We start from the raw sequence: 12,175 nt of genomic DNA, 5'->3' as shown, positions 1-12,175 counted from the left end.
TGGAGAGTGGTAGTAGAAGTTGTGCTAATCTAGGGGAGGCAAGCTGGAACGGCACACTTTGGGGGAGTGGGAAGGACAGGCAGGGAGCTGGGTTGAAGGTTGGGGTCCAGCATTTACTTTAGGGAGGAAATCCAGAGAGACGAGAAGCAGCATCTCCTCAGGCTCTGGTTATCTGTGGGCGTCTGTAACACAGAGCTAGGTAGTGGGAGTACGTGTCAAGGCTGTAGAAAGACCTCCATGCTGCCTTTCCTAACTCCTCTGGCATCTTGTTCCCTAGCGCTGGCCTGATTGGCTTCCTCTTCATGCTGAGGGCTTTGGTGGCGGCCAACTTCAATACCATCTACATTTATACTGCTGAGGTCAGTTGTGGGTTGGTTTCTCCAAAGCACACAAGGTGAGCTACTTAGGCTGGCTGTCTATTCACAACGCATCCCTCGCTTCTGCTGACGTTGGATGATTTTCTAAAAATAACCCCAAGAAAATGATACCAGGAGATTTATTCGATAGTTTCCTCTGCTCCGTAGAGTCTAGTGAAAGCCACTGCCTGAGAGGAAATTAAAGCTCTGCCTTTCTCATGATGCAACATGTAGGTGAAAAAACAACTTGTTGTCCTGGCATCATGCTATGTTCCCTCCATCTGTTATTTACCATGTGTAGCTTAAATTTGGATATAATAGCCTAAATTTGAACGATAGTCTTTATGAATTGATTGAGTTAATACATCTGCTGTCTGCAAGTTCCTTCTACCTGAAGGAACTGGAGCATTACCTCCTAAACGTTCATCTTAGAGAGCTAGTGTTCCTAGAAATAAACAATATCTGAACAGAAAATGTAACAGTATTTTAATTGTTTTTGTCCTTCATTGAGCTAGAGAAAATGGCACCTCAGAGACTGCTAAAGCTGCACTCCTCTTTTTTTTCCCCTAAGCTTTTATTTAAAGTCCACTTAGTTAACATACCATCTAATATTAGTTTTATGTACAATATAGTGATTCAACACTTCCTCATAACACTTGGCATTGGGATCCCTGGGTGGCTCAGCGGTTGAGCGTCTGCCTTTGGCCCAGGGCGTGATCCCGGATTCCTGGGTTTGAGTCCCACGTCAGGCTCCCTGCATGGAGCCTGCTTCTCCCTCTGCCTGTGTCTCTGCATCTCTCTCTCTCTCTCTCTCTCTCTCTCTCTCTCTCTGTGTGTGTGTCTCTCATGAATAAATGAATAAAATCTTTAAAAAAACAAAAACACTTGGCGTTCATTGTAACAAGCCCCCCGCCTTCTAGTAACCATCATTATGTTCTCTGTGGTTAAGAATGTTTCTTCATTAGCCTTTCTTTCCCCCACCCCCATGTTCATTTGTTTTGTTTCCTAAATTCCACAGAGGAGTGAAATCATATGCTATTTGTCTTTCTCTGACTGATTTCACTTAGCATAATATTCTCTATCTCCATCCACGTTGTTGCAAACATCAACATTGCATTCTTCTTGACAGCTGAGTAATATTCCATTATGTGTATATACCACATCAATTTATCAGTCAATGGACATTTGGGCTCTTTTCATAATTTGACTATTGTAGACATTGCTATTATAAACATTGGTGTGCACATATCCCTTCAAATCAGTATTTTTGTGTCCTTTGGGTAAATACCTAGTAGTGCAATTGCTGGATCATAAGGTAGGTTCTATCTTTAACTTTTGTCGGAAACTCCATACTGTTTGTTTGAGAGTGGCTGCACCAGTTTGCATTCCCACTAACAGTGTAAGAGGGTTCCCCTTTCTCTGCATCCTCACCAACATCTGTGGTTTCCGGACTTGTTAATTTTAGCCATTCTGACTGGTATGAGCTGGTATGTCATTGTGGTTTTGATTTGCATTTCCCTGATGAGCATTGTTGAGCATTTTTTCATGTGTCTGTTAATCATCTATATGTCTTCTTTGGAAAAATGTCTATTTTTCTGTGCATATTTATTTATTTATTTATTTGTTTATTTTTCTGTGCACTTTTAAACTGGATTGTTTTGGTTTGGATGTTGAGTTTGATAAGTTCTTTATATATCTTAGATACTAACTCTTTATCAGGTATGTCATTTGCAAATATCTTCTCCTATTCCACAGGTTGCTTTTTAGTTTGGTTGTTTCCTTCACTGGGCAGAAGCTTGTTATTTTGATGAAGTCCCAGTAGTTTATCTTTGCTTTTATGTCCCTTGCTTCCGGGGACATACCTAGTAAGAAGTTGCTATGGGTGATGTCAAAGAAGTGACTGCCAGTGTTCTCCAGGATTTTAGTGGTTTACTATCTCACATTTAAAATCAAAATCTATTTTGATTTTATTTTTGTGTGTGGTGTAAGAGTGATCCAGTTTCATTCTTTTGCATGTTGCTGTCCAGTTTTCCCAACACTATTTGTTGAAGAGATGATCTTCTTTTCCATTGGCTATTCTTTCCTACTTTGTCAAAGATTAATAACTGATCATATACTTGTGGGTTTATTTCTGGGCATTCTATTCTGTTCCAGTGATCTTTTTTTTTTTTTTTTTTAATGCCAGCACCATGCTGTCTTGATCACTACAGCTTTGTAATATAGCTTGAAGTCCAGAATTGTGATGCCTCCAGCTTTACTTTTTCAAGATTGCTTTAGCTAATCCATGTCTTTTGTGGTTCCATATAAATTTTAGGATTGTTTGTTCTAGCTCTGTGAAAAACACCAGTGGTATTTTGATAGGGATTTTATTAAATGTGTAGAAATAAAAGCAATTTTATTAAATTGCTTTGCCTTTTATTGTTAAAATACAGGTATTTTAACAATACTTGTTCTTCCAATCCATGAGCATGGAATATTTTTCTGTTTCTTTGTGTCATCTTCAATTTCTTTGTGTTTTGTAGTTTTCAGAGAACAGGTCTTTTACCTTTTTGGTTAGGTGTATTCCTAGGTATCCAATGATTTTTGGTACAATTGCAAATGGGTTGATTCCTTAATATTTCTGCTGCTTCATTATTGGTGTATAGAAAAACAACAGATTTCTGTGTACTGATTTTGTGTCCTGCCACTTTACTAAATTTGTGTATCAGTTCTAGCAATGTTTTGGGGAAGTCTTTTGGGTTTTCTATAAAGAGTATCCTATCATCTGCAAATAATATAAGTTTGACTTCTTCCTTGCTGATTTGAATGCCTTTTCTTTCTTTTTGATGTCTGATTGCTGAGGCTAGGATTTCCAGTACTATGTTGAGTAACAGCAGTGAGAGTAGACGTTCCTGTCTTGTTCCTGACTCTAGAGGAAAAACTATCAATTTTCCCCATTGAGAATGATATTAGCGCTAGTTTCTTATTTATTTATTTGTTTATTTTATTTTATTTATTTTATTTATTTATTTAGTAAGTAAGTAAGTATATGGCCTTTTTTATGTTGAGGTATGTTCCCTCTAACCCTACTTGGTTAAGAGTTTTTACCATGAGTGGATGTTGTCAAATGCTTTTTCTGCATCTTTTGAAAGGATCATATGGTTCTTATCCTTTTATTGATGTTGTGTATGTATCCTGTTCATTGATTGGCAAATAGTGCACCCTTGAAGCCCAGGAATAAATCCCACTTGATCATGGTGGATGATTCTTTTTTTTTTCCTAATATTTTATTTATTCATTCATGATAGGCAGACAGAAAGAGAGAGGTAAAGACACAGGCAGAGGGAGGAACAGGCTCCATGCAGGGAGCCTGACGTGGGACTCGATCCCGGGTCTCTAGGATCATACCCTGGGCCGAAGGCGGCACTAAACCGCTGAGCCACCCAGGCTGCCCAGGATGATTCTTTTAATATACTATTGGATTTCATTTGCTAGTATTTTATTGAGAATTTTTACATCTATGTTCATGGATATTGGCCTATATTTGTGTTTTTGGTGAAGTCTTTATCTGATTTTGCTATCAGGATAATGTTGGTCTCATGGAATGCATGTGGAAGTTTTCCTTCTGTTTCTTTTTTTTTTTAATTTTTTTATTTATTTATGATAGTCACACAGAGAGAGAGAGAGAGAGAGAGAGAGAGAGAGGCAGAGACACAGGCAGAGGGAGAAGCAGGCTCCATGCACCGGGAGCCCGACGTGGGACTCGATCCCGGGTCTCCAGGATCGCGCCCTGGGCCAAAGGCAGGCGCCAAACTGCTGCACCACCCAGGGATCCCTATTTTTTTTTTTAATAGTTTGAGAAGAATGGGTATTAACTCTTCTTTAAATGTTGGTAGAATTCACCTGTAAAACCATCTGGCCCTGGATTTTGGTTTGTTGGGAGATTTTTTATTACTGATTCAATTTCTTTGCTGATTATGGGTCTGTTCAAGTTTTCTATTTTTTCCTGTTTTCATTTTGGTAGTTTTTGTTTTGAGGAATTTATCCATTTCTTTCAGGTTGTCCAATTTGTTGGTGTATAGTTTTTCACACTATTCTCTTGGACTTGTTTGTACTTCTGTGTATTCATTGTTATTTCTCATCTCTCATTTGTGATTTTATTTATTTGGGTCCTTTCTCTTTTCTTTCTGATAAGTCTGGCTAGAGGTATATTAATTTTATTTTTGATTGAAACCAGCTGTTGGTTTCATCAATCTGTTCTATTTTTTTAGTTTATCATTTCTCTCTGCTCTAATCCTTATTATTTCCCTCCTTCTGCTTGCTTTTAGGCTTCATTTTTCTTTTTCTAGCTCCTTTAGGTATGAAGTTGTTTGAGATTTTTCTTGCTTCTTGAGGTAGACCTGTATTGCTATAAATTTCCCTCTAATGACTGCTCTTGCCACATCCCAAAGGTTTTGGACCATTGTGTTTTCATTTTCCTTTGTCTCCATGTTTTTAAATTTTTTCAATTTCCTGGTGGACCCATTCATATTTTACTAGCATGTTGTTTAACCTCCATATACTTGTGGTCTTTTTTTTTTTTTAAGATTTTATTTATTTATTCATGAGAGACACACACAGAGAGAGAGGCAGAAACATAGGCAGAGAGAGAAGCAGGCTCCATGCAGGGAGCCCAATGTGGGACTCGATCCCAGGACTTTAGGATCATTCTCTGGGCCGAAGGGAGGCACTAAACCACTGAGCCACTCAGGCGTCCCTACTTGTGGTCTTTATAGATGTTTTCTGTGGTTGACTTTAAGTTGCTTAGCACTGTGACCAGAAAATATGCATGGTATGATGTCAATCTTGTTGCGACCTGATTTGTGACCTAGTAGGTGATCTATTCTTGGGGAATGTCCCATGTGCACTTGAAAAGAAGGTGTATTCTGCTGCTTAAGAATGGAATGTTCTCAATATATCTAAGTCCATCTGGTCCAGTGTGTCATTCAAAGCCATTGTCTCCTTACTGATTGTCTGATTAGATTATCTGTCCATTGATATAAGTGGGGTGTTAAACTCTCCTGCTATGACTGTATTATCATCAATGAGTTCCTTAGTTTGTTATTGTTTTATATGTTTGGGTGCTCTGACTTTGGGGGCATCAATATTTATAAATGTTAGATCTTTTCGTTGGATAGACCCTTTATTATGATAGAATGTCCTTCATCTCTTGTTACAGTTTTTGGTTTAAAATCCTAGTTTAGGGATCCCTGGGTGGCGCAGTGGTTTGGCGCCTGCCTTTGGCCCAGGGCACGATCCTGGAGACCTGGGATTGAATCCCACGTCGGGCTCCCGGTGCATGGAGCCTGCTTCTCCCTCTGTCTGTGTCTCTGCCTCTCTCTCTGTGTGACTATCATAAATAAATAAAAATTAAAATAAATAAATAAATAAAATCCTAGTTTGGCTCTTCCCCCAAGCGGCCTGAGGTGACCTCCGAAAATGGTTCGCTACTCACTGGACCCAGAAAACCCTACAAAATTATACAAATCGAGAGGTTCAAACCTTCGTGTTCACTTTAAGAACACACGTGAAACTGCCCAGGCCATCAAGGGTATGCATATCCGAAAAGCCACCAAGTATCTGAAAGATGTCACTTTGCAGAAGCAGTGTGTGCATCACTACAATGGTGGAGTTGGTAGGTGCACAGGCCAAACAGTGGGGCTGGACACAGGGTCGGTGGCCCAAGAAGAGTGCTGAATTTTTACTGCACATGCTTAAAAATGCAGAGAGTAATGCTGAACTTAAGGGTTTAGATGTAGATTCTCTGGTCATTGAGCACATCCAGGTGAGCAAAGCCCCCAAGATGCGACATAGAACTTACAGGGCTCATAGCCGGATTAACCCATACATGAGCCACATCGAGATGATTCTTACTGAAGAAGAGCAGATTGTTCCTAAACCAGAAGAGGAGGTTGCACAGAAGAAAAAGATATCCCAGAAGAAACTGAAGAAACAAAAACTTATGGCCCAGGAGTAAATTCTGCATAGAATAAATGCAAATAAAATAAAATAAAATAAAATAATATCCTAGTTTGTCCAATATAAGTATTGCTGCTCTAGCCTTCTTTTGACATCCATGTCCATAATAAATGTTTCTCCTTCCCCTCAGTGTCAATCTGCAAGTGTCTTTAGGTTTAAAATGAGTCTCTTGTGAGCAGCATATAGGTGAGTCTTATTTTTTATCCATTCTGACACCTTGTCTTTTAGAACATTTAGTCCATTTATATTTTGAGTAATTTTTGATATGTATTTAGTGCCATTTTGTTACTTGTTTTGTAGTTGTTTCTGGAGTTTTTCTCTGTTCTTTTCTTCATTACTTTTGGTCTCTCCACTCAGAGTCCCCTTTTAATAATTCTTGCAAGGCTGGCTTAGTGGTCACAAACTCCTTTAGTTTTTGTTTGCCTGGGAATTGCTTTATCTTTTCTTCTATTTTGAATGACAGCCTTGCTGGATAGAGTATTCTTGGCTGCAGATTTTTCCCATTCAGCACTTTGAATATATCATGGCAGTCTCTTCCGGCTTGCCAAGTTTCTGTGGAGAGATGGGCAGCTAGCTTATGGGCCTTCTCTTGTAAGTTAGGGACTTCTTTTGTGTTGCTGTTTTTAGGATTTTTTCTTTACCACTGTAGTTTTGCAAATTTAACTACAATACGTCTTGGTGCTGGCCTTGGTGTTGATTTTGATGGGAGTTCTCTATGCCTCCTGCATCTGGATGCCGGTTTCCTTCACCAAATTAGGGAAGTTTTCAGCTATTTCCTCAAATTTTCACTGCCTTTTCTCTTCTTCTTCTGGCACTCCTGTGATAGGAATGTTACTATGTTTGAGGGAGTCACTAAGTGTGTCTGTTCTCGTGTTCCATAATTCTTTCTCTTTTGGCTTCATAATTTTCTACTTTATCGTCTATATCACTTACTCATTCCTCTGCTTCTCTAGCCTTGTTCAGTGCATTCGGTCTGTTTCTAGTATCAGTTGCTGCATTTCTCATTTCTGACTTTTTAAAACTCTTCTGTCTCTGTGGTAAGGGCATCCCTGAAGTCCTCTATTCTTTTCTCAAGCCCAAGGAGTATCCTTATGATCATTGCCTTAAGTTCTCCATCAGGCATGTTACTTACATTTGTTTCACTGAGATCTGCGGCCATGACCTTATCTTACTGTTTCATTTGGGATGAATTCCTCCATTTTGGCATTTTGTCTAAGTCTCTGTCTTCTGTGTTAGAAAAGCCTGTTAGAGTTTCCTGCTCCTGAGAGTAATGGCTTTATAAAAAAGTGGTCATACAGTGTCCAGGGCTCGGCACTTCAGGGAGTGTCTCTGGTGTGTGCTGCGTGTGCTCCGCTGCTGTGTTATGGCTGCTCTATCCCTCAGGCCAGTTGTCTGCAGAGGCTCCTTGCCTGGAGTCCTTGGCCAGAATGTGGTGGGTTTTAACCACCAGAATGAGGTGCGCTCTGAGCTGCCTATGAAATGAGACCTGATGCTACTTCCACTAGAACTGAAGCCTTGGAGAACTGATCAGGAAGTGTTGTGGGCAGGAATTTCTACTGGTCTTCTGAGGAAGGGTCCCACTGCAATGGGATTGAGGCATACTTGCCCCAGGAAGGCAGTCCCAGCAGAATGCAGAGGGCAAGCTACATTTGTTTTTATCTCAGGAAACACAGAAGTCTGTTCAGATTACGGATATAGCACATCCAAACCATTAAAGCCCCAGAGAAAAATGTTGTTGTTTTTTTTCTCCCCAGATAGATAAAAGTAGGGAATTGACATATTTGATCTGTGTAATATAGTGTGCTTCTAAAGTTACATTTGAAATATTTAACTTAACATGTTTTGGAATAAATTCATTTAAGAGATAATTTCTAAGTAAATTTTGTGATACTTATTACCTAAAAAAATGATCAAAGGCATGTACCCGAAGATGATGGTCTTCTATTATACCACTCAGAATTGTCAAAACATGAACAAAAGACTGATTTTCTTTACTCTGATATCATCACTATGTATCTGAATCTTACTGTTTTCTGTTATAGCCAGCAGCTTCATTTTCCAGAAAAAAAAAGCTCCTGAAAAAAGGCACTCTACTCCTAGACCTTTTCTTACAAATACAGTAATGTCCACTGAGTCCAGAATGCTTTTTGACTCTGCCTTTGGCAGATGGTGCTTAACAAAATGTGACTGAGTGGAGAGACTCTGTGCTAGTGAGTGGATTGATATTCTATAGCTTTAAGATAATTTTTAACTGCTGTAAAAATCACTCTTTCATAAAGTGTTCTCACTATAAATTGTTAAGTACTATTTGCTTACGTATTAAACTTCTGCTAGTTCCTGGAAGAATTTAGGATTGATTAAGCACAGATTAATGAAGTCTTAGTGTAAGAAAGTTACATCAAGAAAGTAGATTATGAGGGTGCCTGGGTGGCTCAGTCACATCTGCCTTTGGCTCAGGTCATGATCCTGGGGTCCTGGGATGGAGCCCCACATTGGGCTCCCTGCTCAGCGAGGAGTCTGCTTCTCCCTCTCCCTCTGCTACTCAACCCTGCTAGTGTTCTCTCTTTCTTGCAAATAAAATATTTTTTTAAAGTAGGTTATGCTATAAGATTCTATTTTTAAAAATTATGCTCCACACTCAGTGTGGTGCTTGAATTCAGGACTCTGAGATTAGGAGTCACATGCTGTACTGACCAAGCCAGCCAGGTGCTTCTATATCATAAGACTCTGCAACAGGAGTGTCATGAATGATGTAGTATATACCCAACATGCTGGTCAGTTCTTTTCATGGTGTTAGTTTCCACTGAAATATTATTTGGGGAGGATTTTCTTTTCTTTTTAAAAAAAGTTTAAAAAATGTATTTATTTGAGAGAGAGCATGCAAGAGCAAGCATGAGTGGGAGGGGCAGAGGGAGAGGGAGAGTGAGTCTTAAGCAGACTCTGCACTGAGCAACAGAACTGATGTGGGGCTGATGTCCTGACCCTGAGATCATGATGTGAGCTCAAACCACTTGATACATTTATAGTTCTAATGTGGAAATCTTCTCTTCAATTTAGAGCTTCCCTTTTTGGAATTATACTTAGGATATTCAATTAAACATATTTTGGAATTTGGTCATTTAAAGCATAATTCCTAAATGTTTTTTTCTTTTTCTGATACTTGAGAATTCAAAATTGTGTGTCTGAGAACACAAATGCCCTGTATTTCAGGTCCTGTATACCTGTGTAGGATACCTGGTATTCGATCTGCACCAAAACCTGGCTGGGGGAGAAAGGGCAGGGGACTCAGGAAAGTAGAAACCTGAGCTAACTGATGCTTCCTATGCTCCTCCCTCCAGGTCTACCCCACGATGATGCGTGCTTTGGGGATGGGGACCAGTGGCTCCCTGTGTCGGATTGGCGCGATGGTGGCACCATTCATATCCCAGGTACAGCCCAGGAGCCTCTGTAGAGGAGATGAGTCTAAAGGAGATGGGAAAAGTGGGACACTGGGTTCCTTCAAGTTAAAGGTTTAACTGGGGATGTCTGTGTACTTAATGAGTTTTCTTGAGGGGCTCTTTCCCCATCGTGTAGTGAATTTGAGCAGGGAAAGAGGCTAAGTAAATGTTTCCAGGCTTGTAGTTGGTCAATAGCATGCATTTCATTGCACGCAGGGTTTGGATTTGGTGGGCATTGTTGCAGTAGGATGGAAAAGAAATGGAGGACATGAGGAGCTTGAGCAGTTGAATGACACTGGGTTTGAACCCTGACCCTGTACAGGGGTACAATTGAAACATAGTACATGGAAGTGCAGGGAGGGTAAGTCTAGTGCTAGGGCAAACCAGGTATAGGCTGGGATGAAATCCAGGGCCTGGACTCATGGATGGACCCTTGTTTCAGGAGGGAAACAGAGGCATATGTGGGGACCCACATGGTCCTTTTTCCTCAGAGGGGCTAAACACTGGTCAGCATTGGTCCTTCTCTTGTGGCCACAGAATGGAAATCTACCTGAGCTGGCTGCAGCAAAAAGACAGGAGTGAGGCTAGGCCCTGGGAGGATCTGATCTGAGCAGTGGAGGCGATAGGGACCCAGGCCTTTTCTTATGTCTGTCTGGGTCCAGGGCCACTCCTTGGCCTTTCTGAGCATTCAGGCTCTACTGTCCTCTCCCTGAACACCAGTGTGCTATGCTTGCCTGTGTACATGGCCATCCTACCAATCTGAACTGTAGATCCTTGAAGCAGCCATCAGAAGATGTGGCTGTACTCTCTTTACATTCCTGAAAAGGGACTCTCACTAGCCAGGCAGGTCAGATGTTCACACTTGAGCTCAGTCAGTTGTGGCCAGGAGTCAAGGTCTACAAAGGCAGCTGGGGAAATGCAGTTTTCAAAGAAATGGGGTTCTGGGCTGAGCAGATTGTCATGCATATTTCCTATCATTTAGCACATTTTGCTACCACTAAGCTGTTATTCGTTTGTTTTGAACTCTTTTGGGAGTGTTTTCCCCACTGGTTTTAAGGAAAAATGAGGGCAGCTTTTGTCTAGTGATTTCAAAGTTCTTTTATACTGATAGCACCATTTTCAGAAAAGAACATAGTGGTAGAAGACAGAAGTAAAAGATTAATCCTGTTTCTGGATGATCAGGCCACAGTATAGTTTATCTTCTGGGCTTTAATTAGAAATTGCATTTCTGTTTTCAACCACTCGAAACATGTCTTTTGGGGGTATTTGTGGGTATTTACCCTGGAGGGGTATACAGCTTTTGGTGGCTTTGTGGACCAGGAAAGATCACCAACTGGCTCTTCTGGGGCCATAGGTTCTGATCTGCTTAGTATCCTGCAGCCAGGGAGTCACAACCATTTACAGATGAATCACTCCTCTCTCTCTGCCTCCCTCAGCCGTAAAATAAAAATCAATTATAGCACCCATCAGATAGATTTGTTCTGAGTATTAAAGGGGATTAGTACATGGAAAACACAGCCCAACATTTGACACATAGTAAACCCTCAATAAATGTTACCTAATAGCAATGATCACTAATAGTGAAGGCCAAATGCTAAATATTCAAATAAATATTTCTCAATAACAATACTTTCAAGTCCAGTATTTCAATCACGATGTGATTAGGATGTTTTGCTTTCTTAAAAGATTTGGAATGGAAGGTCAGAATCTGAGATCTGTTTGCTCCTAGGATATTAGCTTGGGTTTGGGGTGGGGTGAGCTGCTTCAAACAGACAGTAAGGCCTTGGCGTCACTCGTGTGAGCTGATAATCCGTCCACCGTCTCTTGGACGTGGTTCTCAAACTTGAGCGTGTATCATCAGAATTACAAGGCATAACTCGATAACAAGAAGACTGCTGGATTCCACCCAGAGACTGCTGCTGCGTATGGGACCACCAGTGTAGTTCTAATAAGTACTCAGCCAATCTGATGCAATTGGCCTGTGGACTGCTTTCTGAGAGGCTAAGGCCATCCACAGGGAGAGTATCAACCAGGAGATAAGCTTTACTTTCATTTAATTCTTCCTCTTCCTCCTTCCCTGCTCTCTCCTTCCTGTCCATAGGTGGAGACAGGAAATACGGTGTTTGTATTTTTTGAAACTGCAGCAGATGCTTAACCTCTGTCCTCCTCCCCTTCCTATTTTTGCCCTTCATTTAGGAACCTCCTGTCATGACCCATTCAACCCATTGCCTTCAAAGTACTTGTCTGCAAATTGTAAATACAGTTCGGCAGTTAGAACACCAAAGAAAGGACTAACAAACTAGCTGCAATTTATATTTGATGGAATGGAATGGAGAATTATTTCATTCCAGTTCAGTGTTCAGTCAGCGTTTGTTGCACACTTAC

At 40.6% G+C, this 12,175-nt stretch overlaps 1 protein-coding gene across 1 annotated transcript in view; it reads left to right on the top strand.

The window, feature by feature from the left end:
• The window catches only part of SVOPL (SVOP like), a 73,782-nt gene that overhangs the window by 41,359 nt on the left and 20,248 nt on the right, over positions 1-12,175 (top strand). Inside the window, exons 13-14 of the mRNA XM_077850088.1 lie at positions 278-359; positions 9,692-9,781. Of these exons, the coding sequence (XP_077706214.1) occupies positions 278-359; positions 9,692-9,781 (172 nt within the window). The remainder of the gene's footprint in view (positions 1-277; positions 360-9,691; positions 9,782-12,175) is intronic.

This window comes from Canis aureus, chromosome 15 (assembly GCF_053574225.1).
Source record: "Canis aureus isolate CA01 chromosome 15, VMU_Caureus_v.1.0, whole genome shotgun sequence".
Lineage (NCBI taxonomy): Eukaryota > Metazoa > Chordata > Mammalia > Carnivora > Canidae > Canis > Canis aureus.
Note: the sequence above shows the minus strand (reverse complement) of the source record. Positions and strands in the feature narration are given on the sequence as shown.